Here is a 27,403-nt window from a genome sequence, read left to right as displayed (position 1 = left end):
AATCAGGAAAATCAGATTTGTTATGTCTCTCCTTGATCTTTTCTCCCCCCCCCTTTTTTTTAAATGAGTTAGGGAGCAGCTAGGTGGCCCAATGGATAGAGCACCAGCCCTGGAGTCAGGAGGACCTGAGTTCAAATCTGGTCTCAGACATTTAATAATTACTTAACTGTGTGACCTTGGGCAAGTCACTTTAACCTCATTGCCTTGCAAAAAAAGGCAAACAAAAAAAGTATTAACTTGGGAGCTGCAAGGTGGTATAGTAGATAGAGCATCAGCCCTGGAATCAGGAGAACCTGAGCTCAAATCTAACCTCAGACACTAGATACTTACTAGCTATGTGATCTTGGGCAAGTCACATAACCCACAAAAACTAAAAAAAAGATGCATTAACTTACTTTTACAAGTATTTATCATTTTTCCCATTCATGCCCCTTCACTTGAACAAAACACAAAATGAAAAATGAAACCTTTTATAACAGATATGCATACTACAACAAATAAATTCCCAAGTTGCCCATGTCAAAAAATAAATGTCTCTTTCATATTTTAATTACATCACCCCTCTTGTAGGAGACATATTCAGTCCTCTGAACTAATGATTTGTAATTGCATTGATCAGAATTTGAAAGTCTAAACTTTTTTTCAATCTAAAGATTTTTAGTTCCTTCAACCAATCTGCGGACTGCGGGCCTTGTCATTCTATTTGTTCTCCATGGATGTTCTCCAGCTAATCAAAGTCTTTCATTAAATATGATGTTTTTTCAAGATGAAAGCAATTATGAATGTTGTCTGACCAGAGCATTTAGTATAGTGATACTAACATTTATTATTTCTGGGAACTATGGCCCCTATTAATGCCACCCACACTTGATTGATATTGAATTTGTAGGTCATTAAAAATTCTTGATCCTTTTCAGCCAAATGACTACTTAACCACATCTCCTTCATCTTCTGATTTTGAAATTGATTTTTTGAAATAAAGCATAAAAATTTACATTTAGCATATTAAACTTCATCTTATTGGATGGAGCTCAGTGTTTAATCAATTAGAAGCCTATTGGATTCCAACTTGTCACACAGTGTGTTAGCTATCATCATTCCTAACTTTTTGTCATCTGAAATTTTGTCACTTGAAAATAATAAAATATTAAAATATTATACATATTAAATAAAATATTAATTAGGATCAAATAACATAATACATGCAAAGTATTTCACGAACCTTAAAGTTTTATATGAAACCTAACAAATATTGTTTATAGGGTCAAACACAGATCCCTGTGGCACTCCATTGGACACTCCTAGTCATGGTGGATTCAAATCACTAATTACTGCACTTTAAATCCAGTCAGTCAATTGGTTCTAAAGTCATCTCATTGTACTACTTACTACTTACCACTATAGGGCTCACATCTCTCCACCTTTTACTCAAGAAGGTATACTAAAATCTAGGTAAACTATCTACAACATTCCTCAGATCCACAATTCAGTGTCACTGCCAAAGAAGGCAATAAAGTTAATCTGTCCTTAATGAAACATTGCTGATTTTTTTGTTTTCTTTTGTAATAATTATTTTCTTTTCTAAATGTTCACTATCTCTTTAGTAATGGGTTATAAAATTTTGCCAGGAATTAGTGACAAGCTCATTGGGCTGTAGTTCATAGACTTCCTTCATTTCCCTTTTTGGAAAATCAGTGCTTTTAACTTTTTCACTCCCACAATATATCTCCTGTTCTATGAGATCTTTACTATTGAATCTCTAAATTTTACTTCTAGTAATTTATCGATCACAGTTTGTTTTCTTCAGTATATGAGAAGTAGTTCAGGTGACTTGAATTTATTAAGGAAAACCAGATCTATATTATTATCTTTTTTATTTATCTTGTGTATCAACTCCCTGTTTATTCTGTCTTCTCTAGCCATTCTGCTTAGTTGAGAGGACAGAAGCAAAATGGAACTAATGAGAAAAATGAGAGAAATATTTGTTGTCTGAGACAGAACCAAGGCTCCCAAGTATCTTCTTGTTTTCAATTTGCATCCAATAAAGTTTCTTAGGAAAAAGTGATAGTCTCTGTCATTATCTTTTATTTCCTCATCAGCAGATTGCTTAAATAGATCATGTTGAAGTTGCCTCAAATATATACCATATTTTCTAATTTTTATTCTTATTATTTGGTATCAAATTTGATTTTTTTCTATTAAGTCAATCTTTCTATACAAACGAAATTACTAGTTATTTCCCAGAAGTTAAAATGCAGTAAATTTCATCTTAAAGATTTTATTTGGTGCTTATCATTTCTGGTGCTTTCCATAAAGAAATTATTCATGGCATAGAGATGTTCATATTTTTTGTAGCTTCCAAGCTTTTTAACTCTCTTGCTTTCTAACATATTTTCATTGTCTTCCTGTGCTCATCTTTGTACTCAAGTCAGCAGTTATCACTGAATATAATGATTTAATTTGGAGGGTCTTACCTAGCTTTTTTAATCAAGAATTTCTCTATTCCCTCATGCTCTGCACACAATTCTGGTACATTAGCCATAATTATCATTTTGAGTGTGTGTGTTTTAATAAATACCCATTAATGAGTACTGTAATATAAAATGACCAAATAAATGTGAAATGATGGTTTCTTCTTATCTTTAAACATTATAAATGAAATTGAATCCCCCCCATCTGAATAATTTCAAACCTTAAATTGTCATCAAGTCATTTCAGTCATGCCCAACTCCTCATGGCCCCATCTCTCAGTGAAGATAGCAGAGTGGTTTGCCATTTCCTTCTCTGGTTCATTTTTCTTTTCTTTTCTTTTCTTTTCTTTTCTTTTCTTTTCTTTTCTTTTCTTTTCTTTTCTTTTCTTTTCTTTTCTTTTCTTTTCTTTTCTTTTCTTTTCTTTTCTTTTCTTTTCTTTTCTTTTCTTTTCTTTCCTTTTCTTTCTTTTCTTTTCTTTTCTTTTTCTTTTTCTTTTCTTTTCTTTTCTTTTCTTTTCTTTCTTTTCTTTTCTTTCTTTTTTTTTTTTGGTGGCGCAATGTGACTTGCTAAGGTCACACAATAAATATCAAGTGTGTCTGAGGTCACATTTGAATTCAGGTCCTCCTGGCTCCAGAGCCAGTGCCCAATCCACTGTGCTACCTAGCCACTTCTGGCTCATTTTTCAATTGAGGAAACTAAGACAAGCAGGTTTAAATGACTTGCCCAGGATCATAAAGACAATTAGAAAAATCCAAATTTATGAGACGTCTTCATTCTTTCAAAAGAATTATTTTCCAACATGACAACTGTCAAGACTGAGTTGGAAGCCAAGACAAATGAAAAGTCTGAGTTATATAGTTTCTGGGGTAATTAATTATGGTTGGAAAATAATAAATTGAGATCAGTCTATAATCAAAGACACCTTCCAGAACTTTGAATGCTTAAAAGCCTTTGGAACATGAGTATCCCTGAGGATAGAAATCAACTCTGACCATGAATACAAGATTCAGCAACCTCTAGCCATCCGGACAAAAGAATCATCTCTACCCAGACCACTCTGGTTGGTTTTTCCCTTCATGACCCGAGTCACCCTAAATTCTAATGTAAGGTTTCAAGGACAGGGATTTATTTCTTAGGGGTAAGAACTTGACTAGATTGGACTCTCTTTGTAAGCATGTTTTCCTACTTCAGGGTTGTTATAGTTTCCATTTTGTTCTATGGAACTCTTATCTGGTGGGAAATCCCACTTGGTGGGATCCCACACAAAATTGAGAAGTCTACTTCAGAGAATAGTCAAATAACCTACAGGGACTGGTTTTTGTTTGTTTTTCAAGGCAATGCTCAAGGTCACACAGCTAGGTAGTTATTAAGTGTCTAAGTTCAAATTTGAACTCAGGTCCTCCTGACTCCAGGGTCAGTGTGCTATTCACTGCCACCTAGCTGACCCCAGGGACTGGTTTTTGAATAAGGAAATAGGAAGGGAATATAACTGCTATTAATATAAGAGGAAAATAATCATATTCAAAGCATGGGCAGTAATTTGGAGTGCTGCTTATTCCAAAGGCTCTTGGATTTCTCTAATCATTGTCATTGTAGTACAATGAACAGAGGTGGTAAAGAGGAAAGTTGGGCAATGCAGAGGGGTTAGAGCTAGTTTAACTGTGGCTGAAGAGTCAGTCCACTTTTCAGAGAAATTTATTTTCCTGAGCCCTGGAAGAGGTTTGTTGTGGATTGGGCATAGAGAAGAGAGTCAAGTTGCAATGATTGAGTCACAGGAGTATCAATTTATTTGAGACACAAGATGCATCTGGACTTGTAAAGTGTGCCCCTTGGTCATGGGAGGCAGACAGCAAAACTCCAGTGACTCCACTGTAGTTATGGATCAGCATGTTGTCCTACTTCAGGGCTGTTACAATTTCCATTTTGCTCTATGGAGGGAAATGACTTCCTTTATTAGATTCCCTACCTTGCAGCACCAGCTATTGGACTCTACAGGCTACTTCTTGTTTCAAATTTTTTTGTTGACAGAGTGAATGCCATGATTACATAGGGAGATATATTTGAAAAAATGGTATGATGGCAGTTTGAAAAAAGTGTAGTCAGGTTAAGATGTATAGATTCTTGCCCTTTTTCCTCCTACTGGGTATCTCTCCTTTTTCTTAAGGCAAAATTAGGTAGTACAATTCAAGGAGCATTGTTCCTGTAGTCACAAAGACCTGAGTTCAAATCCTGCCTGAGACTCCAACTGTAACCCTGAACAAGTTTCTTATCCTGTCAGCCTTATTTCCTCAACTGTAAAATAGGGATAGCAAAAGCATCTACCTCCCAGGACTGATAAGGATTAAATGTGATAATGCTTCAAGATTTTAACAGTGGCTGATACACAAACATTCCTCCTTTCCCAGTTCCTTTAATCCAGACTTTTCCCTCCATAGTCCGAGAGTGCATAGACCCATTTTGCTAACTCTCTCAACTTGGGTTCATGGGATGATAGATTTAGAGCTAGAAGGGACTTTAGGAGCTTTCTAATTCAACCCCCTCATTTTGTCTGTGATGGTTGAATGACTGTACTGATGTGCTTTATCAGCTTTTCTCAAGTGTCTCATGCTTCTGTAGAATATGACTCTTTTCTTGTTTTTATATCCTCAATGCTTAACAGGGCTGTGCACATAGTAGGCACTTAAAAAGATTAGTTGTCATCCTGCTATGGTTTTTGTAAAACCATTATAGAGGCAAGTCATTTATTCATCACTAGGATACCTTATACATAAGGCTAGGTTATTTCAGGTTATTGCTTTGGAATCTTCCACTGTAAATCAATTTGGTCTGCCTGTAGTGAAAGTCTGTTTTTATTTGGACTTGCACCATATGAGAACTCAGAGATTTCCAGCAGCGATTGCCAAATAAATAGCAGGGAAAACTGTGGGAATAATGTAAGCATCTCTTCAGTGTTCCATCATTTGCCATGTCACAAACAGATGCAAATTCTCCATGAAAACAGAGAAAGTACATTTTAGTTTCTCTGGAAATATTGGGTAGTGGAATTCTTGTATTTTGGCGATTATTTATGTTGTTAAAAACTAAGGATGTGTAAAGGTCAGTCATTATATGCAGATTGTTCAAAAATCTCAAGGGAAGGGATTTAGATAAAGACTATTAATTTTATTTTGTTAGCCATGAAATATCGACAAATAGCATTTGTTAGAAATAGTTACCAATTTTTTCACTTTTTGTTCTACTTTCCTCCTACTTTCTTTCTTCCTATTCCAATTGGGGCAAAAATAAACATAGATGGCAGCATCCTAACTTCAAGAGCCCTGGATTTGAAGTTGGAAAACCTGGATTCAAATCCTGATTCTATCACTTCCTGCTTTACCTCTATGAACCTGGGAAAACTTTTTGTAAGATTTGTAGGAACAGATTTAGAACTGAAAGAGATTTTTATAAGTCATCTAAGCCCACATTTTTATTTTATAGAAGGAACAGAGTTCAGTCACAGTGAGCATAAGTGGTAAAGACTGAACCCATATTGTCTCTGGACCTCATTGTTGCTCCCTCATCTGTAAGATGAACCTGGATTATAAGGCATCTCCCAACTACAAATCTGATTGATGATTCTCAATTTACATGTAACCAAGAAAAAAAAAATTGGTGCCCTCTGGTGGATAATACAGTGCAGTGAAATTAACATTAGTCTTAGGAGTCAGCTGTCTTGTGTTTGAGTTCTGATGCTGCTATATAATTTTGACTCTTTCTATACCTCAATGTCCTCACCTATAAGATGGGAATAATTCTGGTACCACTGTGGTATGGGGGAAGTGATAGAGGGGAGGGTTTGCTGGAAGTAATTTGTAAACTTCAAAGGGCTATATAAACATGGGCTATTATTATTTGTATCCCCTTTATTTTAAAAACTTACAATGGTTTCATCTCAAGTGATATTCACACTCTTTCACATGGATTGGAATTTGTAGCATATGTATCATTTCAGTGAAATCCAAGGTTACTTATGAGTATGATTTTAAATTGTGAATTTTGCCCACTGGAGTCACTACAGAGCTACGATTTCCATGAGGACCTGAAGGAATTATTTTTATTTGGTTAGCACTTATTCAATGCTTATGATTGTTGAAATTTTAGGATGTGCCAAAGCTAAAAAATTATTTCAATTCAAATTCTTATTATGAACACAGAGGAGGAAATTAGTACTACTCCAAGAGAAGATAAACCAGAAGTTAGAAATTATCTGGAGAATGAAATGGTCTGCCTAGCTCTTGAAAATATTGTATAACAATCTAAGTGCTTAAATCTATGTAACTCAAAATGCTGAGTTAATAAATTTTAGAGAGAGAGTGAAGTGCAATGAAGAGTGGATTTGGGGAAATCTCAGTTCAAATTGGGCCTCAGACCACTTCTTAACTGTGTGGTCTGTTTTCATCAGTTTTCTCAACTATAAAATGGGAATAATAACACCTTCCTTCAAAGGGTTGTTGTGAAGATCAAACAAGCTCCTATTTGTAAAGCCTTTAGTTAGCACAGTGAGTGGCACATATTAATAGGGGCTTAAATGCCATTATGGTGATGTCTAAGAAGGGTCTTTAGTGACTATCAGGGCAGCTAGGTAATGCAATGGATAAAGCAGTGGCCTTGAAGTCAGGAGGACAGAAGTTCGAATCCAGCCACTGACACGTAAGCTATGTGACCTTGGGCACACACCTTGATTGCCTCACATTCAGGGTCACCTTCAATCGTCTTGTTTCATATCTGGCCATTGGACCCAGATGGCTCTGGAGGAGAAAGTGAGACTGATGACTTTAGCACAGTCTCCTCACTCAAATCCAATTCATGTACTTGTCATGAAATCACTTTCCCTGATGTTGTGGTCTTCTTTGGAAGTGAAGGACAAACATTATATTATTATTATTATTATTATTATTATTATATTATTATTGACTGTCAAGTTTACCCATTTGTTTGTCAAATGAGAACAATGAGGGTCAGAGAGACTGAGTTTCTGGCTCAGACCCTCTATTTGGAACTGTTCAGTGCAGTGTTTTCTTCATTAAACTGTGATTTAATAAAAAAAAAATCGTTGCTGGCCAACCAATGGGTGATTGTCCTATCTGAACTTAGTTTTGGCCCTCAGAAGCACAATTCATTATCAGACCAACACAAACAGCTGGGCAGTCAAGGAGACTCTCAGGTTACTGCCATGCTACAATGAAACATCAACATTAAAATGATCAGTATGTATTTTGCAGCTGTAGGCTTTATGAGGTGAAACCTGCTCTGTCAGACAGAAGGATGGCCCTGGGGTCTGGAAAACCTGGATTCAAGATGTACCTCTGATACCTACTGACTGTAATTGCAGCTCTCACAAACTGTAAATTATAGACAGTTGGTAATCAAGGGGGTTTCTACACTAGCAAATTCCCCAAATTGTTGAAATCACAGGTCCAGACCAAAAAGTAAAAACAAAAAACACATTTTATAATGCAAATATGATTACCTAGAAAAGTATAATTGTTTCAATTTGTCAGAAGAAAGCAACTAATAAGTAATTAATAGTCAATCTTTTTATTGTTTCCCTCCTCCCCAATACCCCCTTAAACACCCTTTACAGGTCTCAGTCTGTCGTGGAAGCTGGGACACTGAAACATGAGGAAAAGGGAGAGAATGAAAACACCCAACCACTGCTGGCTCTGGACTGAATTCTGAGTCACTAAAATACATCATAGCAGCCTTCAGTGGCACCAGTCACCTATGAAGCACATGCTTAACCGATCCCCACAGGCACATATCTTGCTTGACAAAAGGTCCTCCACTTCTGTTGACAATAACGATCGTCACCAGCCATCTGTCTGAGCAGCCAAAGTTAAACAAAGACCAGAGGGATTTCTTTTTCAGTGAAGGATACAAGAATGAAGCAAGACATCAATTAAACCAGAAATTTTTTTTCAATTTTTATTTTACATTTATGATATTAAAAGGAACAAAAAGGGTTGGACTTATTAATTCCTTGCTTACATATATAAATTACATTGTGGATACTTTTTCCTCACATATCATATTGGGAAAAGTGAGTGCTTTTTGAAGCAACATATATCCAAATTAAACCATATAGATACGATTTTCAGGTTCAGTATAGTGCAAAGCCATGAGACAATAGCATTTGCAATAATTTTCATTCTCATTGAATTTTTTCTTTAACCTCACCACCAGCATTGAATTGTTCATCCTGAGAACATGTTCATAAAACTCTGGCTACTTATAGTTTAATTATTTTGATACTCGGCTAACACTTTTCTGAACTTTTGTATCCAGTCTAAAACCATATTACATCACAAGGGCAGCAGACACACACAATTTGGGAAGACAATTATTTCACTTTTATGATGTTATTTTCCATAGGCAATTCTAGAGTCCATTACTCTGTCTGTATCTGTATAAAGGGGAATCCTATTGGAAACATTTTTTTAGTGATTAATGGAGCTATTCAGATTGTTTCATTTAGGTCATGACACTTAAGGAAAACACTATGGAACCATTTAACCCCTTCCCTCCTAACAGCAGTTAGAGGTTGTAGACAGAGGGTGTGAGTCTGGTGATTACTAGAGAAAGCAGACATTCAATTGAGGAGGAATACTTCCTCAAATGAATTAATAAATGACTAAATGGGCATGCACTCTAAACAAAAGAGCAGAACAGAAATGCAGGACTGAAATGCCAAAGATCAGCTCACTGCTTTATTTGTTTTTGAAAAATCAATCCTACCCATTCACTGAAATGGACATAGAGATAAAATAAAAGAAAACCTGTAAGAAATGATTTTGTGCCATGCGTTTGTTTCCCTAAATCAATTTTACAGTTATGGTTTTAGGCATCTTTTTCTCTTCAGCCACCTGCTCCACAAAGACTGTCATTTATTATTTGTACCATTATTTAGTGTCATGTGTCAAACAGAAGATATTTCAGTTAATGAGAAGCAGTACAGTAATAGTTTAAGTGAAGGGAGGGCAAAAGTTTCAAGCTGAACAAATCACAGGGAAGACATAATTCAGTAGAATATGGTAATTTCCAATTGAAATTAGTGCTTACTACTTTTTTCTTTACTGGAAAAAATCATTAAAATGTATTAACGTTTGGATCTGTAGCATACCAGTTATTGCTACTGGTACAAAAATGGGTATTGTTTATGTGTTCTGGCTCAATCTTGTAAAAATTTCAAAACTGGGTTCAAAACCCACCTCTGACAATTACTAGCTGTGTGACCTTGGGCAAGTCAATTTACCTTTCTGAACCTCGATTTCCTCATATCTAAAATGGGGCAAGTAACACCTGCAGTAGCTTCCCTTGCAGGGTTGCTATGAAGCTCAAATGAAACAAAGTCTGTGAAGAGCTTTGGAAACTTTATAAAGTGCTAAAAAATGTGGTTACTATTTTTATTTTTTGCAAAAAAAAATTGATGTAGAAAATGAAATTAAAATACAGCCACTCTGCCAATGTAGAGGTGTATAAATAAAACCAGTTACTTTTGGGCAGGCACTCCTAATCACATGCTGAAATATCTTCATTTGTACTGTGACCCAATGACTTTTTTTATACAATTATGTAGAGAGATGAAGAAGAAAAAAAAATCAGGGAGCCATTTTAATTGCTTGAGTTTATATATGTGACAATTACTGGATCCGAGTTTTTAAATTGTCATTGAAGCCAATTAGTGCTATGTTTTAAAACAGAAGAAAAGACATCTGCCCATCAAGTTGGCAGTCTCAAAGTCTTGATTTAGTGAATTGATTCAAAACATATCATAGTGACCTAAGTTAACATGAGTTGGCTTGTTAATCTGTTTCTCTCCAAATCTCATGACATGAATGTAAAATGAACATTCCCATGTGTGTTTTCTCATTTGGATTTTCTGTACATGTATGCAATAGATTTACAAACAGAAACCAAATTCAACAAGAATTGACATGAATGTTAGTTACTATTACATGAGAATTGTATCGTCCTTCTTTGTTGAATCACTTCCCCTTGTTAAATAAATATTGAAGGACAAAAATGACTTTTTTCTTGATAGTAGTCATTATTTTGAAGGTGCTGTTTCTCTTAATTCTCTATTCCACACCTGTAATGTGCTGGTCTCCACCAGCCCACCTCCCCCCACCCAAAAAACATCACAAAATACCTGGTTTAGAAATGGAAGCAACTATACAGGAACCACCACATAAAGTTCCCCATACAGTATAGTCAACCTATGCATTCTAGTTGTGACTTTTTTCCCAAGGAAAAGGGTTTAAAAGCTCCCCAGTGCTGCTCCAGTAGAACCTGTGCTCTTCAGACAGAAGAAATACAAGTAGTTTCAATATTGGAAGATAACTAAAAAAAGCGAGTCAGAAGTTACCTAGATTGTTCCTGGAATGAAAAGACTATTCTAGTTAACTTTCCCACCAGGCACTCAAGTTTATAAAAAAAAAATATATGAAATGTGGCATTTAATAAAGATTTTTGTTCATCTTGGCCCATGAAGTGATTTTTTTCAGTGTGTGATTATCATCACATTTTTAATAAGAAAATACATTTCTTTATTATTTGGTTTTTGAAAAAAAAATCAAAATTTAAGTTCCTTAAGATTTGCTCATCTATAGACATCATTCTTTTATTTCTTTGTAATGTACATTATTAAAAATTCACTCATTTAAATCTGATGCTTATTTTTTAAGGCATTTCTTTTCATTTTATGTAGTAATTTTGTTCTAAGGCAAGAAGTTGAGTGTTTCCAATTGTTTTAAAGAAAAAAATTCCTATGATACTCCAAAATGTAACAAAAATCCTAGCATTTTCCTATTTGCAGTAATTACCCTTTCCATTCTGTCATCCTGAATAACACTATCAAAAATTTATCCATGAAAAATGTAGCAGGAATCCTACAAAGTATCAGAGGAGCATCCACTCATCCTCTGCATGGGATAATACTGTAAAGATAGGGCAGGTCTTGAACCCTGATTGCTAAAGGTGTCAAGACCTACAGAACCTAGATCCATTCCTTCAGTAAGCATCTGCCTAATCTTAGGAGATAGAAAGTTTTATTATGAAAATTTTTTTTCCTTAAAAATATCTAATTCTTGGCATATATGAAAATTATATGGGGCTTTTATAAGGATCAATTTCAAATTATGAGACATAGTTTTTCAAAGATAAATTTTTTCTTCAGGGCAATAAATCACCTACTTAGTTTGTCTCTACTGTCAACACAGAGGGTGCTAGTCAGATATCAGGCCTCCAGGGAGAAGGAAAATAAAACTGATAAAAAAGGTTATTTTCATGGAATTTTTAGACAGAGCTAATGCTATTTATCTTTTCTTCTCTATCACAATAGGAAAAGTAACATCTTTACTCTCACACCAGTTTCTTTATAGTAAAAGAAATTACTAAAGCAGAGGACAACTCATTTTGATAGAGTACCAAAAACAACAATATTAAACAGTTGGAAACAAAGCCATTATACAGCTTGTAAAAATGAAAGAAAAGAATGTAGTGGTTCATAAAAATAAATGCTCTATGGCTAGCTTAATAGAAAAATACAATTACATTTTAAAATTACAAAATGGTAACCATCCATTCACATTATCTACATTTATTTCCTATCAAGGCATACCGACAAACCTATTCTAGGGACAAAATCTTTGGTTGGTAAAATAAAAGGTCTCATATTTTCACTTTCGTGTCAGCATCAGAGCAGCATGGAAGGAGGAGGACAATTTCTAAAGGAGCTAGAGTTGACAACCATTCCTTCAGTGTCTTCTAAACCTGAGCAGGCTAACATTTTTGAGGCTGCAATTCAAGTAGAAGCATTGAAAGCTTCAGTGCTTATGGTTCTGTCTACATATCCACGCAGATAAAAACAGACATTAAGAGCCTCCCTCATTTGTGTTCCGAGCCTCCAGTTAAATGGCTGGTAGACTTCGCCTCTGCTGAGGGGTCAGCTCTGGGTGCCACACATCCACAATGAAGATCAGCCGCAGGGAAGTTGCATCCTGCCACACCTCATGTTCAAAGGAGTCATCAAAGATAAGCACCTTCCCTTCTTCCCAAATCCTGTAATAGAAAAACAAGTCATTTGCTATAATATCTTTTGATATGCAAGTATCTGGATAAATTCTGGCTTACCTACCATAGCACTTATGGATTTTTGAAAATGAATTTTGATTATCAAAAGTACAATTTAATATCTTTGATGATCCATCAATAGTTTTTCATTATAAACATTAATTCTCATTGAAACTATTCAATAAGAATTATAGAGGAAGAAACTACAGAAAATTCAGAATTATAGATGAATGAACTACAGAAATTAGAGCAGAAGGTGTTTTGAGATTTTGATATATCTTGGAAACATTTTAAAAACTAAATCTTTTCTATTGGCGATATTAGTCAGCAAAGGGTTAAAATTGGTTGCTGGGGCTCCATAAAGTGCATAATTTTCCTATGAATAATCATATGACTGATGGCTTTTTGTGAAAGCTCTCTGGCATCCTTCCTGGTTTTTTCATAGGCAAAGGATTATCCTTTTCAAAGGACAGTCACATCATGTTATTCCATTTGGGAAAAGTACCACTGTACAAAAAAGTAAGCATTAAAAAGATTATTATTCTTTTGCAAAACATAGCAACAGTAAGACCAGGTGTTTCCTAGCCATTGTTTTGTGTTCAGAACATAGCCATATTTAGAAACTCTTGTTCTTTATGCCACTGTCATCCACATAGGAGATTTTTTAAAATTAAAAAATTTTTAATTTAAATTTAAATTTAAAAATTAAGAACAGTCATTCATTATTGTGTTGTCTCCCCATCAGTAACTGATATACATATGTTTAGGAAATACAAAGCAATTTTAATGTTAACCTAAATATTTTACTTTATATTTTATAATCAAGAAGTAATTGAAAAAAAAAGAAGTAATTGGAGATGGAGAGAGGAGAAAACTCATTTTGATATGGAAAGAAAGAGAATGGAATTTGGAGAAAAGAGACCTAGGATTGAGATCTGGCTGAGCCTTACTAGCTGTGTGAACGTGGGCTTAACCTCCAGAGTACTTTGCTGGAGAATGTCAGAGCCAGAGAACCTCTGAGTTGTAAGGGTCCTTGGATAATCAACCAGAACCTGAAAAAGAATACCTCCCACAAAATATTCATCCAACTTTCATCTGAAGGAATGCAGTAAAAGAGAATTCATTACCTCCACATATAACCCTTTAAACATTTATATAGCTGTGTTTATGATATCAAGCCTAAACTGCCTCTCTGCTATTTTCATTCCTTTCCTGATGATGTTCTAATCCTTTTTCCACAGTCATTCAGATACTTAAAGACAGCTCCCTTTATCCCTCTTCAAACCTTCCCTTCTCTAATGCTAAATATTCCGAGTTCCTTCAACTGATTGTCCTATAGCCTAATTTCATCTTAAAGGCTTTCACCTCTCAGAGCACTCTTTTCTGGTCTCTAAATTAGCAGAGTTGTTATTGTTGTTGCTCAGTCATTTCATCTGTGTCAGACTTTTTGTGATCCCTTGAGGTTTTCTTGGCAAAGATACTGGATTGATTTCTTTCTTCTCATTTACAGATAAGGAAAATGAGGTGAAGAGAGTTAAGTGATTTGGTGAGGATCACACAACTACTTGTTTCAAGTCAGATTTAAACTCAGACTCCAGGCCCAGTACTCTGACCTCTGTGCTACCTAACTACTCCAAATTAGTAACATCTTTTCTGAAATATGGCATCCAAAACTAAATATAATACTCAAGGTGTGGTTGGAGTAAAAAGAAAAATAGTAAGAATATCACCTTCCACTTTCTGGGCACCCTGCCTACCTTGCCATAGTTTTAGATTAAATTTGCTTTTATGGAAATGGTCATTCTGTTCACTAATTTCGTTTGGGCACCTCTAAATCATTCAAATTTCTTCTTCTAGACTGTACTTTTTTCTAAATTAAATCAAAAATTTTAATTAACAAGCATTTTCTCTTTCTCCTACTTCAATTAATAAAAATAAAAAACTCACAATAAGCAAAATATAAGCCTATATTAACCATATGCAAAAATGTTATTATCACTTTCCATTTTAAGTTCATCTCTACTTTGTACTTGTACAAATGAGAATTTGAGAACAGAAAATAGGAAAATAGGAAAAAAATAGGAAAAAAAAGAAAGGGGAAAAGAAAGGGAAAAGAAAAATAAAGGTGGAGGAAAAAACACAGAAAGGAAGCAATTATGGTGAGAAATGGTGGTGGGAGAATCACCACCAGCTACATGTCTTGACCCCTGACTCCTGCTTATTGAATATAGAAGAGAACCAAACATTGCCCAAGAAGGTGGGTAGTTTTCTATCTTTAAAATTTATTTGTTTACTTATTTATTTTGTAGGAACTCCAGTTTAAAACTTTAAAGAGAGATTAAGACAAATGGAAGACTAAGCATTGAGAGGAGAAAACCATTGAGGTGTGAATCAGTTTTACACACAGTTCCATTCCCAGGGAAAGTAAGACAAATCAAATATACCATCAATGTGGTTTTGAGATTTATTTTATTGTTTTTAGGATCATGAAAACTGTTTTACACCATTTGTTCCATTTGATTTGAATCTGCCCTTTGTAAACTTCTGACATTGCCTCATAGACTCAATTCCCTTGCTTTGGGCGTGGATATCTTTTAAAAGCTTAAATTGAAAAAAAAATTAAATCTTCATCAATTATCAGATGAAGCCAGATTTGCAAACACCCCAAAGTGCAGCACTTACTAGACAAAAAGATAAAAGCACAAGACAATAAAATTCATCTAAAGGCCTGACTAAAGTGGCTGAGAGGTTAAAACAGAGGTTCATCTATCACCAGCATGGGAAAGCAAGAGGGCTTTATACAACAAAAGCAATCATAAAGGTGTCAAAGGTCTATTATACCCCTTCTTGCCTAAAAATAAAGGCTATCATTGAAATGCAAATAAATATTTTTCAGACCACTTAGTATCTGAAAAAAGCTTCTTAGATATGATTAAGTTAACTTTCAAATTATGACATGGAAAGAGCCCCTTTAGATAAAAGAGTTCATGAAATATATTGGAAAGGAGTTTTCCTGGGAATCTTTCCCAGCAACTTACATAGAAGCAAATACACATAAGGTCTCAAGCAGGATTCTGAACCCACCAAGGATGATTTAGGCTTTTCATGTATTTAGAAAAAAAAAATCTACCATGGTTTGTAAAATGATGGCAGAAAATTTACTCCCAAGATTATGCAACATTATAAAATTGTTTTATCAAATTTCAATAATTATAAAGACTGGAAATACTTCTACTTGATAATAAATTTGATAATAAAATTTTGTTGTTCAATTAACATTGATAATAATGATAATGATAATGATAATAATAATAATGATAATCCTAAGTAATGATACCAGGTGTTTAGACAGTCTGTCACCCAAAAAACTTTGCAAAAAAAGTATGTTAATAATCATTTAAATAATGTTTTATAGTATATTAAAAACAATTAGGTATTTTCTATTTATTTTGTAAAGAAAAAAACGAGGCTCAAAGAGTGGTTCATGTCTATAGATGCAGCTTCAGTCAGTAGTAGAATTGGAAACAGACCCCAGGATGACAAATAATATCACAGGCATAGAAGGAAATGCAAAGGATAATCCTTTCATTTTGTAGATGAGTAAGACAAAGCCCAGACATATAAAGACAATTATTTAAGGTCAAACTGCTAATAAGTGGCAGAGATGAGATCTGAATTATGTTTTCATCACTCTAAACCACAAATATTTTTTCTGCATGATTCATAGTCAGCAACTCCTATAATTCCTCACCTACAGACAAAGCCTCAACAGTACCACTTTACTGGAGTTCACTGTCAGTCATAGGCTTAGACTGTCACCCTCTTAGTTTCCCTTAGGTACTCATGACCCAAAGTCCCTGTCCTCACTTCAGTTATATCAGCTAATGGTAGCATCCTAAATTAAAAGCCTGTCCAAATTCACCTAAAAAATCATATTATTTCTTTATAGAAACCTTAGTTTCAAAGAACCATTGACACTTTGGATAAAACAAACTTTTGGGGCTAGCTAGTGGAACATAACCATCAGTTCTGATTCTCATGAGGCCTTCCTCTCCCATTTTGCTATCTGCAATTGTTATCTTCTTAGCTATCAGAGCACTTGATCTGAAATTGTGTGCTGTGATTGAGTTTTTAAATTTCTTATACCTTAGTTAATAAACTATGTTAGTTGAGCCTATATCTTATCTATGCTCATAACACACTTATGTATTTCAAAGTATATACTTAATAAATGTTGAATTGAGGGGGGGAATATTTCACAAAGTAGACTTAAAAGAAAACTAAAAATATCACTATTATATCTAGGAATAACAAAATCTAGGAAGATATAATGAAAAGATTAAATATAGTAAATATTTTGAGTTATTATATCAAGGTATACATAATACTTATATAAATATAATCATTAAATCCCTCCTAAAATAAAATAAACCTTAAATAACTGGAGGCATAGCAATGATTCATGACTGTGCTGTTTTAATATAATGAAAATGATGATAGTAACTACATTAATTTAAATAATTAAAGTAATGCCAATCAAAGAACCAAGAGGTTACTTCATAGAGCTAAATAAAGTATTAACAAAGATCATTGGAGTAAGTAAAGATCTAAATCCTCAAGGAAATAATAGAAAAAACAAAGTAGGAATAAAGGGGAATAGAATTTCCCATCTTCAACTTACACTGCATAATAATGGGGCAGTGTTTAGAGAGCCAATCTTGAAGTCAGGAAGATTTGAGTTCAAATCTGGCCTCACACACTTCATATCTACTGACTGATCTTGGGCAAGTCATTTAACCATGTTGTCTTGCCCCAAAAAACCTATTTAAAAACCCCATATGTCATTTTTTAAAAAAGAAAATAGATGCCACAAAAGGCTAAATATGGAGACATGACTCAAATATTAAAAATCCCATCATGTAAAAAAAATGCGAGACTTACTATAAGGTATGTTACATGACTATGATAAGGAGAATTACTAAGAGATAAAGTAATCATAAAAGAAAAAAATGAAAATGTTGATTATATTGCATTGGAAAAATTGCACCAACAAAATCAAGGCAATTAACAAAAGAATATCAGTTTGATCAGGGAAAAAAGTAACTTTCTGCCAAATATCTCTGATAAAGGTTTTTTCAGATAACAAATGGGCTTGTGACTTCATTAGTGTAGGGTGATCCTGATGAGCAACTTATTCCACCAATGGTAGTAGTTTGACAACTTCTCTCACATTTATAGTCTTGGTCTGAATACTGAATGACTAACTAACTTGCCAAAGGTCAGCAGCAGGATTTGAACATTAGTCTTAATGATTCTGAAGTCAGCTCTCTATCATTATCCCATGCTGTCTCTTTTAAGAGTTTGATTTCCAGGATTAGAAAATAAACATAAGTGTGAACTATAAGTTATTATTCAGTGGCAAGTGGCTAAAAGTTATACATAAACAATTCTCAAAATAATAATTACAAACTATTTACAACCAAGTGGAAAATTACTTCAAAATCTTCAATAATATGAGAAATACAAATTAAAACAGCTCTGAGGTTTCACCTCACAGGTTGCAAACAAAGAATAAAAACAAATTGGAATAGTCAATATGGAATGGTCGTATATAGGCAGTTTCACAAATAAATTATTATTAGAGATGTGAATTAGTCCAAGCATTCTGAAAAGCAAGTAGAAAGAATGCTAAGAAAATAAGTAAACTCGCCAGGCCCTTTGTCCTGAAGATCTCAATGCTAGGCATATTTATCATGGAAAACAGAAAGGTACTATATGCAAGAAAATATTTATAGAAACATTCTTCCCTCCCCAACTGCTATTAATTTTTGTAATAGGAAAAAATTGGAAACAAAAAAATAATAAAGTCTGTTGACTGGGGAATGGCCAAATTGTTGTACATGAAAGTAATAGAGAACATCGGTGCTATAAAAAAGTATTAATGTGAAGAATACAGATATACACAGGAAGATTTATATAAACTGATCCAAAAACAAAGTAGGAAGAACTAGGAAAGCAAGCTTTACTATATAATAAAAATAATATGTTAACCATCACAAGTAATTAAAATCAACATAAAAGTCAAAGCAGAAAGCCCTGAAATGAAAATAAATAAAGCTCAGCACCAAAAAGTATATGATGAATATTGGTTCTATTGTATTTAGTTTTTATACCACCCCTTACTATAGCAAGTGCTTCAAGATAAAAAAAGGTTATAGCTATTCATTTTATTTTTAGATGAGGTTTTCTCCTTATATATGCATATGACAAACTTTCTTATAGTTTCTATTTTATCAAATTCTGAAGGTGTAAGAGAAAGGAAAAGTTTACAATCAGTAAACCTACACACACTCATGCACAAATGTTGCAAATTAGTCAAAATAGGCAAATTCTGGGCTCCAATGAGAGAGGCTGTGGTGACTGCTATGTCAGTATGGCAGCAGATGCTAGGACTTCTCATGGAACATAGCCAATGTCTGAAACTTCAGGGAAAAGTAAAGAAGCAAGTATAGACACAAAATGATTTTAGTTATTTATGACTTTGCACAATAAGATTCTAAAATTATGAAATTTATTCTATCTTCTTGGCTGCTGTACAAAGTCAACAAAATGACTACTAGCAATATTCTTTGATAACTAAACAAGACTGTGGAATAAATAATTCCAAATGAAGGAAATTTCTGTAATGGAGAAGAGGCATAAATGTAAACCTATGTTCAGAATACCCTGTCAGTAGTATCCTGGGAGATTCTCCTTTAAACATTATATAGCCAGGTCCCAGAGATCAGCCTAAAGACTGAAAAAAATATATAATGTAGAAGGAATCTTGGAGCCTCAAAGAGTAGGACTGATAAAAGGGTGGAACACAGTAGCTGACCATAGTAGCACAGTCTTCCTGTGGCAGTGTTCCAATGGATTACTTTCAATTTAAGAGAAAAATGAAATTCAAAACCCTGGGTTCTGAAAGAACTTGCAGTAAGGCTAGAGAAGGTGTATAACAATGCTTGAGGACTGGCCGTAAAGAACAGACAAAATTTGAATGAGAAAGAGAAATGACCATATACTTCAGAGAAATTGATAAAAGAAAAACAGGGGAGATGATTTATTTCACTCTAACTTGAGATGGAAAGGGAAAAACATCCACCAAAAAACCCACCTAAAACTCTACAAGAAACAACAAAAATACCTGCACCAAATAAATAGAAGTTTTTGTAGTATAGGAATGGGTAGAAAAGAAGGGGAAAAGGACCAGATTTAAATATAAACAAATATTTACTTGAAAGATGTAAAAAACAGACATTATTAATTGAAAAAATATAGTAATTATAGCCCTAATGTGAAGGGGATCAAATTACCTAAGAAAAAGAAATAAAGAAATGGATAAGAAACAAAACTAAAAAATTGTTATATACAAATGTATATAAAAATACATAGATATACATATACATCTATACACACACAAAATAGACATACTCATAGAATAAAAATTACAGCAAGGAACAAAATATATCATGCTTTAGGTGAGTCTAAAAATATAGACAATGGAACTCTATCTCAGGAGAAATATAAAAATATATAAAGTCAATCAAAACAAATAGCACAGTTACATTATGCTTAAAGTATTATAGATTATGAAAAGAAAAACAACATTAATTATATAGGCCCCAAATGGCCTAGAGGTTAAGTTCTTAATAGAAAAGATAGGGAAAATGCTAAAAGACACAGATAGTAGAATAATAATAGTATGAGATGCCAATATTCATCGCTCAGAACTAGATAAATCAAATAAAAAGACAAATTAGTAGGAAAACAGAGTAGAAAAAATTGTTCCTCTGAAATCATTCTAGAAATGAGAGTTATAGTAAGATGATAAAATAAAAGATTTAAAGATTGGCAAAATGGGCAGAAAATTATTACTATCTACAGGTGACAATGAGGTAGAAACTAAATGGTATGATTAATAGCTTGAGTAAGTATGATTTACAAAATCAATAGCATTTCTATATAGTACTAATATAATACCCCCATGCTCCCCAAAAAAAGAAAAATCATTTAAAACAACTATAAAATGTATGTTACCCAAGGAAGTCAAAGACAGAGAGATCTATTATATACCAATATATTTAGAAGAATACTGTGTTTGAAAAATCCTATGATTATTAATGAATAGAATAATACTATATAATAAGAAATTATTAATATGTGGATTAATAAAAATTTATACATAGTGAAATAATCAGAACCAAGAAAACAATACACATAACTACAGCAATGCGACAAAATGATCACCCTAAAAAGGAGTCAAACTGAATAACTGAAAAGCTAATGAAAGTAAGAGAAGGAAGCAGAGTTTCTTTATCTAATGAAACATACCTCCCTCCTCATGTAAAAGAGATAGGGAGGAAAGTATCAGGACAGAATGTTGTATATTCTGCCAACTGTAATCACTGTATAGGATAACTTAACTTAATTGTTTTTCTTTGTCACATGAGAACATTTAATCTGAAGGGAGGGAGGGAGGGAGGGAGGGAGGGAGGGAGGGAGAGAGAGAGAGAGAGAGAGAGAGAGAGAGAGAGAGAGAGAGAGAGAGAGAGAGAGAGAGAGAATCTGAATCTGAGTAGGGGAAGGTTGAAATTTATGAGATGTAAAGCTAAAAACATCAGTAAAAATTATACAAATTATTATATTTTTAATTTTCCCTGATTTTGTCACTAACATAATGGCAGTGTTTTGCTTTTTAGCCATATAATACTTTGACCTGGACAGTTTAGAATGACATTTCTACAGGCAGAAATACTGAACATACAGGGGAGGTGTAAATTTATAGCTCAGTCTATTAACATGTTTTAATCATATTTTTGGAGGGAGCTTTTTACAGAAATAGAATGATGATTTCCTTCCTAGAATTATTCAAGGCTAGCTTTCACAGCTTCTACATCTACAGTCAATTAAGGTGACAATTAAATTCAGATGTGTTAGTGGCATGAGGATCAACAGATTCAACTTCATTGGACTGAAACTGGAGATCATAAATTTATTTTACATGAGTCAGAGTATACAGTGAGCAGTTGGTGATAACTCTGAATTTGAATACAACTCCCCAGCCAAGAAGAAAAAGACTTCTCAGCTGCTGTTTCTAATCTTCTGCCAATTTCAATAGGTAAATATTCAAAAAGACTATTTTTATTTATGGAAATAAAATATGGGGAAACTTATGTGCTTCTCAGTCAATAAAAGATATGCACTTAATATTTGCAGTGATGTGGACTGTGGAGATGGAATATTTAAATGAGTCATAAGCCTGCAGGACTCCTATCACCTCTGAAGAAATAGCAATCAGATTATTACTACCTGAGAATTCCAATCTACGAATTGCTACAAATTGCCCACAATTTAGATCTTTGAGGAGCTTTGAAAAAACGGCTCCCTTTTACCGAGTAAAAGGACAACTGATTCCTCTATATATGTGTTCTGATACCAATTCCATTTCAAGAAAAACAGCAAGAAATTTCTGGATTTCGAATCCCTTTCTACCATCCTTGGATAGGGATAAATATGCTGTCTCATTCTGACAGTCTGCAGTTCTTCTCAGTAAATATTAACTGAATTTGATTTATATTATGGATAATATTCTCTTAAAATAAGGGGATTTTCCCCATCATAAAGTATATGCAAAGATCATCCTTAATAATAAGTATAACAACACAATGGATGGCACAGTGTTAATTAAATACATCACAATGAATGATGACGATGATGATGGATGGTAATGCTCACTAATGTTTATTACTGGCTTTAACATGAAGAGGGTGTTTTAGCATTTTTTCATATACATGCTCCCAATGACACAATATGAAACAAGCACAATGATCATTAACATTACTTCTAATTTTTTGCACAGTATAATTTCTTAAAATTATTTCTTTAGCAATAGCTCCTCATAAACTAGTCATATTTTAACAAAGTATGACCTGAGTAATGAAAAGCATAAATTTTTATAATTTTTGTTTTTTGTTACAATCTTTGTGAGTGGCAGGGTTAGAGTGGAATTTACAACCCTTATCTCTTGTAAGGATATATGTCCAATTTGATTATTTTTTCAAAAACTGTTTGAAGCTGAAGTTATTTCCACTTACCATAGAATCCAATAGGTATTTACTGATCACCTACTATGTGAATGGGACAGAAAAGGAAGAGAAGGAATTTATAATTTAGCAGGGGAGACAAGATGAATACATATGAATCAAAAAGAAATAATACAAGTCAGTTTATAATAAAAGGTGACATTGTGTGGGAGATCGGAATTAAGTATTGGAGGAATTCAGAAAAAGAGGAATTCACTAAACTAATGAGTGTCCCCCAAGGATCTGTCCTGGTCCCCTCCTCTCTTCCTTTTCTGCCTTCTATCATGATGATCTCCTCAAATATCACAGGTTCAAGTATAATTATTAAGTGGATAATTCTCACATCTATACAGTGTTTCCCAAAAATCTTAGTGCAGTTCAAGTTCTAATTTCTCTTTTAATCTTGGAAGTGTCCTCCATCATCAGTTGCCTACTGGACACTACAGAAATATCCCAAGTGCCTATCAAGTTCAATGGATTAAAAATTAAACTAATTTTCTCTTTTACCTCTGAATGTGCTCATTTTCCAAAATTTTATATATCTGTAGAGGGTAATACTATAATAGTCTCTTAAAATTGGTATCCCTGTATCTACTTGCTTCTCTATCTAATCCATCCTCCACATAACTGCCAAATTTATATTCCTTAAAGATGTGTTACTCCTCTACTCAAAATTTGTCAATGATTCTCAACTGCCTCGAGGACAGGGACATACCATGAGGCGGGCAGGTGAGGCAAAGCCAATCTTCACCTCTTATTGTGAAGGGTTGAGTTTATACACCTTTGCTTAATCCTTGGCAATCAGAGAAGTAAAGTTTGGCTCCGACTCACTCATCACTCTCTTATCTCATATCCCTGCTCTAGGGTACAATACAAAATCCTCAATCTGTCTCCCCCTCACAAAGCCATTATATTGGAGTAGATCCTCTTGCCTAGACAAATGCAGTTGGTTCTAGATCAGTATCCCTGCTTCCAGTCTTTCTCCTTTTCAATCTATCCTCCTTATAGTTGCCAAATTACTCTTTTAAGACACTGGTTTGTTCATGAAGGATTTTCATTAGTTCCCTATGGTCCCTACTAACTCCTCAATTAAAAGTCTTCCCAGACTAATCTTGGGTTCCCCAGAGGGATTTCCCTTTTACCACTCCCTACATTTTACACTTCATCAAATTAATTTACTGTTTCCCATAATGGACATTCTATCTGCCTTAGTCCCAAGTGCCTAAAATGCATTCCCTACTCTACTTCACCATTTAGATTCCTAGGTTTCTTGAAGGCTCCCATGTAGATGTTACTTCTCACATAAAACCCTTCTTGATCCCCAAGTTGTTAGTGTTCTTTTCTCTCCTCATATTATTTATTTTTCTGTGAAATTATTGTAACCCCCCCGAGAGAAGATAAAATCTGCTTTATATTTCTACTTTTCTATCTCCAGAATCTATTTCAGTACCTTCTTAAAAACTCATGTTTCACTGAATGAAGAAGCTTAAGGTGAGTTTCATAGGGGAAGGCAGGTTTCAATGAAGCAAACAAGGATGGGTACTGATTGGAATAATTGGAGGGAAGGTCACTCCAGGGGAGAGGAACAATTTGAATGAAGGCAAAGAGGTGGATTTGAATGTAGGGCATTGTTGGGGGTAGTCAGGAGACCATTAGTGTAGTCTAGTGTGACACATAAAATCACAGCCCTTATTTGCTTAAAAAAGAAGTAACTATTGTAATTAGTAAGTATACCTACTCTTAGGCTGAAAATTGTAGGCAGAAATGGAATTGCCCAGATACATTTGATCAACCATAACAGAGGGCCCTCTTGTATAATATATTTATTATGCATATTATATGTATTTATGCATTTATATGCATTTTGACATAATTTTTTTTGGTGATGTGGACTCCTAAGACTGTATAGTCAGCCTATCTGTATTCTCATTCTTGTTTAATCAAAGAGAAACTTAAATTGTTTGTCAAGATTACAAAAGAAGTCAATTATTTCAAAATACAGTTATTAAAGAATTTAAAAAAAATCATTAGGTTCATGCAACTCAAGTGAATAAACCTGAAAACCCAACCACTTCATATTGCAATTTTACAGATAAATCAGGAGAGATGATGTGATTTGCCTCAGGTCACAAAAGCTGGCTGTTGACAAAGCTGAGAGATCACAGGTCTACTAATTCTTTTCACAAGATTCTTTGTACCACACCACAGAAAGCTTAACAGAAAAGAAACTGCTTAAAAAAATTTAACTTAAGTTATACCCAATGGGCACAGTTAACATATAAAGTAGTGGGGCACAGTAGCTACTGAGTTGGATTCTGGTACTTACTTAGCTGTGCAACTGCAGAGAAGTTACTTAAATCCTTTCCCCTGGGTTTCTTTACATATAAAATGAGAATGATGATACCTTTAAGCATTGACTTCAACAATAATTAGGAGGATCAAATGAAAAATGTTAGAAACTTAGTTGTGTAACTGAGCCAGTGACTTAACCTCCCTGGGTCTCAGTTTCCTCATCTGTAAAATGGTGGGGGATGGGGGAGGTGGGAAGACCTCTTAAGGTCTAAATCTTTGATCACTTGAGAGTTATTATTTTAAATAATAAGATCATCAAATAAAAATACACTTCTTCAATAAACTGAGACTCCTCCCCCATAGAGAAGTAAAGTAAAGGAATAAGACTCACCTGGTCTCCTGGGCACAACGGATCTTGCAGCCTTCCTTGGGTATCACCAGACCCAGATGCATCCTCAGCCTACAGTTTGTGGGCCCTGTGTGAGGCCAGACATGAGTACCTGGGTGCATGACAGAATATTTGATCTGCAGGAGAAATAAAGAAAAAGAGACACTTTTAACTAGAGTTTTTTTCATTTAAACATTTGTCAGATGGCAGAAGAAATGCCAATCTCAAATGACAGATCTATGACCTCTATCTATGCCTTTTGTCATTTTGGATTAGAGACTTGGGAAAACCTGGGTTTTCTTTCTGTACTAACCATTCAAATTTTCTAAAAATTCCAAGAGAAATGCAATGTTTCCAAGGCTCATCTATTTGTGTCAATTATGTGAAATTATGGCCCATTAAAACTAATACATATATATATATATATATATATATATATATATATATATATATATATATATATATACACACACATATATATACATATGTATAATAAATTAAAGTATTTTCAGAGAAGCAAAAAAAAAATTAAATCATCCCTCTGAAAACATCAGAGACCATTTATGGGCTACCTCTAATCTACAGACATACTGAAAAAGTCAGAAATACCTGTCCTCTTCTACACCCTGTAGTTTCTGGAAATTTTTCTAGTAAAGCACAGGTTTTTGGAGCCCCTCTGCAAGCATTTTCATTTTTTCTTCCTAGAGAGATAAATGATAAAGGCATTGTCAGGGACAAACTGTAAAAAAATCATAATGCATGCAGTAAAGATCTTTGATAGAACTATATTCTCATTCTTGCTTAATCAATGAGAAACTTGAATCCCGAGATGGAAAAATGTCCTTCCCAAACAAAAGATAAATGAACAGAATCATGGACAGAAGCAGTCAATGAAAGATGGAATCAATGAATAGAACAGTATTTAGTGTCTGGCCTAAACACATATACTTAAGATTGTTTTACTGTTGGTGTACGGATGAATTAAAAAAAATAAAAATAGCTTGTGCTGTATGATTAGCTTAAAAGTGCATTTTTCTAAGATGAGATCAATCTCTGATGATTATAGAAAAGTTGGAAATAACAATGCATAAGGAAAAGCAAAACAGGTTGTGTTTGATTTCATAGAGAAATCACTTTACTGTCCTCCTACCCATTCCTAGACTCAATAAGCACTTATCTACTTCCTACTGTATAGCAAGTACTATGTCAAATGCTGGGGAATACAAAGAATTTTAAAAAAAAATTCCCTGTCCTCAAAAAGCTCATAATATAATGGGAAAGAAAAAATATAAACAATGATGTACAAGTTATACATCAGATAAACTGAAGATTTACCATGGAAGGAAAACAATAATATTAAGGGAGATTGGGAAAGGTTTCTTATAGAAGGTAGGATGTTAGCTGAGACTAGAAATAAGATAGGGAAGTTAGAGAAGAAATGAGGAGGAAGAGCAATGAGGAACAGTTTGAGAAATGGCCAGGGAAGCACACAAAGTCAGGAGATGTGTGGAAGGGGAAACTGAGTGGAAAATGGGCATTAAAAAAACAACTACCTTGTTTTCATTAAATTTTATGTCTTTAGAGAAGAATCAGAACATAATAGACCTCTGTAATATAATTAGGAGAGTATTGTTTAAAGAAATTTCACAGCAGGGAATAAAGACCAGAAGGAAATCAAACTACCAAGCTTTTTTTTTTCTCTTCAGGTTTTTGCAAGGCAATGGGGTTAAGTGGCTTGCCCAAGGCCACACAGTTAGGTAATTATTAAGTGTCTGAGGCCAAATTTGAACTCAGGTACTCCTGTCTCCAGGGCTGGTGCTCTATCCACTGCGCCACCTAGTCGCCTCCTAAGCTTTTTTTTTTTTTTTAATTATTGGTTTTTCCAAAGCAATAGGGTTAAGTGACTTGCTGAAAATCACAAGATAGGTAATTATTAAGTGTCCTAGGTCAAATTAGAATTCAGGTCTGCATTTAAGAATGATATTCTGAGAGGGGTCCAATGGCTTCACCAGACTGC

General features: G+C 34.1%; 2 protein-coding genes across 8 annotated transcripts in view; one reads left to right on the top strand and one right to left on the bottom strand.

The window, feature by feature from the left end:
* Nucleotides 1-8,513, top strand: part of CLVS1 (clavesin 1) — a 166,544-nt gene extending 158,031 nt beyond the window's left edge. The window contains exon 5 of the mRNA XM_074207752.1: nt 8,096-8,513. Coding sequence (XP_074063853.1) covers nt 8,096-8,183 — 88 coding nt within the window. The 3' untranslated portion in view covers nt 8,184-8,513. The remainder of the gene's footprint in view (nt 1-8,095) is intronic.
* Nucleotides 8,396-27,403, bottom strand: part of ASPH (aspartate beta-hydroxylase) — a 263,106-nt gene continuing 244,098 nt past the window's right edge. For 2 of the 7 annotated variants that reach the window (XM_074207741.1, XM_074207744.1), the window contains 3 exons: nt 25,996-26,087; nt 25,390-25,523; nt 8,398-12,570 (listed from right to left, as the gene is read on the bottom strand). In XM_074207741.1, the coding sequence (XP_074063842.1) occupies nt 12,420-12,570; nt 25,390-25,523; nt 25,996-26,087 (377 nt within the window). In that variant the 3' untranslated portion in view covers nt 8,398-12,419. Of the gene's footprint in view, nt 12,571-25,389; nt 25,524-25,995; nt 26,088-27,403 lie in introns of all 7 variants that reach the window. The other 5 variants (XM_074207748.1, XM_074207742.1, XM_074207745.1 and 2 more) reach the window with 5 other exon arrangements.

The sequence above is a fragment of the Macrotis lagotis genome, chromosome X (genome assembly GCF_037893015.1).
Source record: "Macrotis lagotis isolate mMagLag1 chromosome X, bilby.v1.9.chrom.fasta, whole genome shotgun sequence".
NCBI classification, from domain to species: Eukaryota; Metazoa; Chordata; class Mammalia; order Peramelemorphia; family Peramelidae; genus Macrotis; species Macrotis lagotis.
Note: the sequence above shows the minus strand (reverse complement) of the source record. Positions and strands in the feature narration are given on the sequence as shown.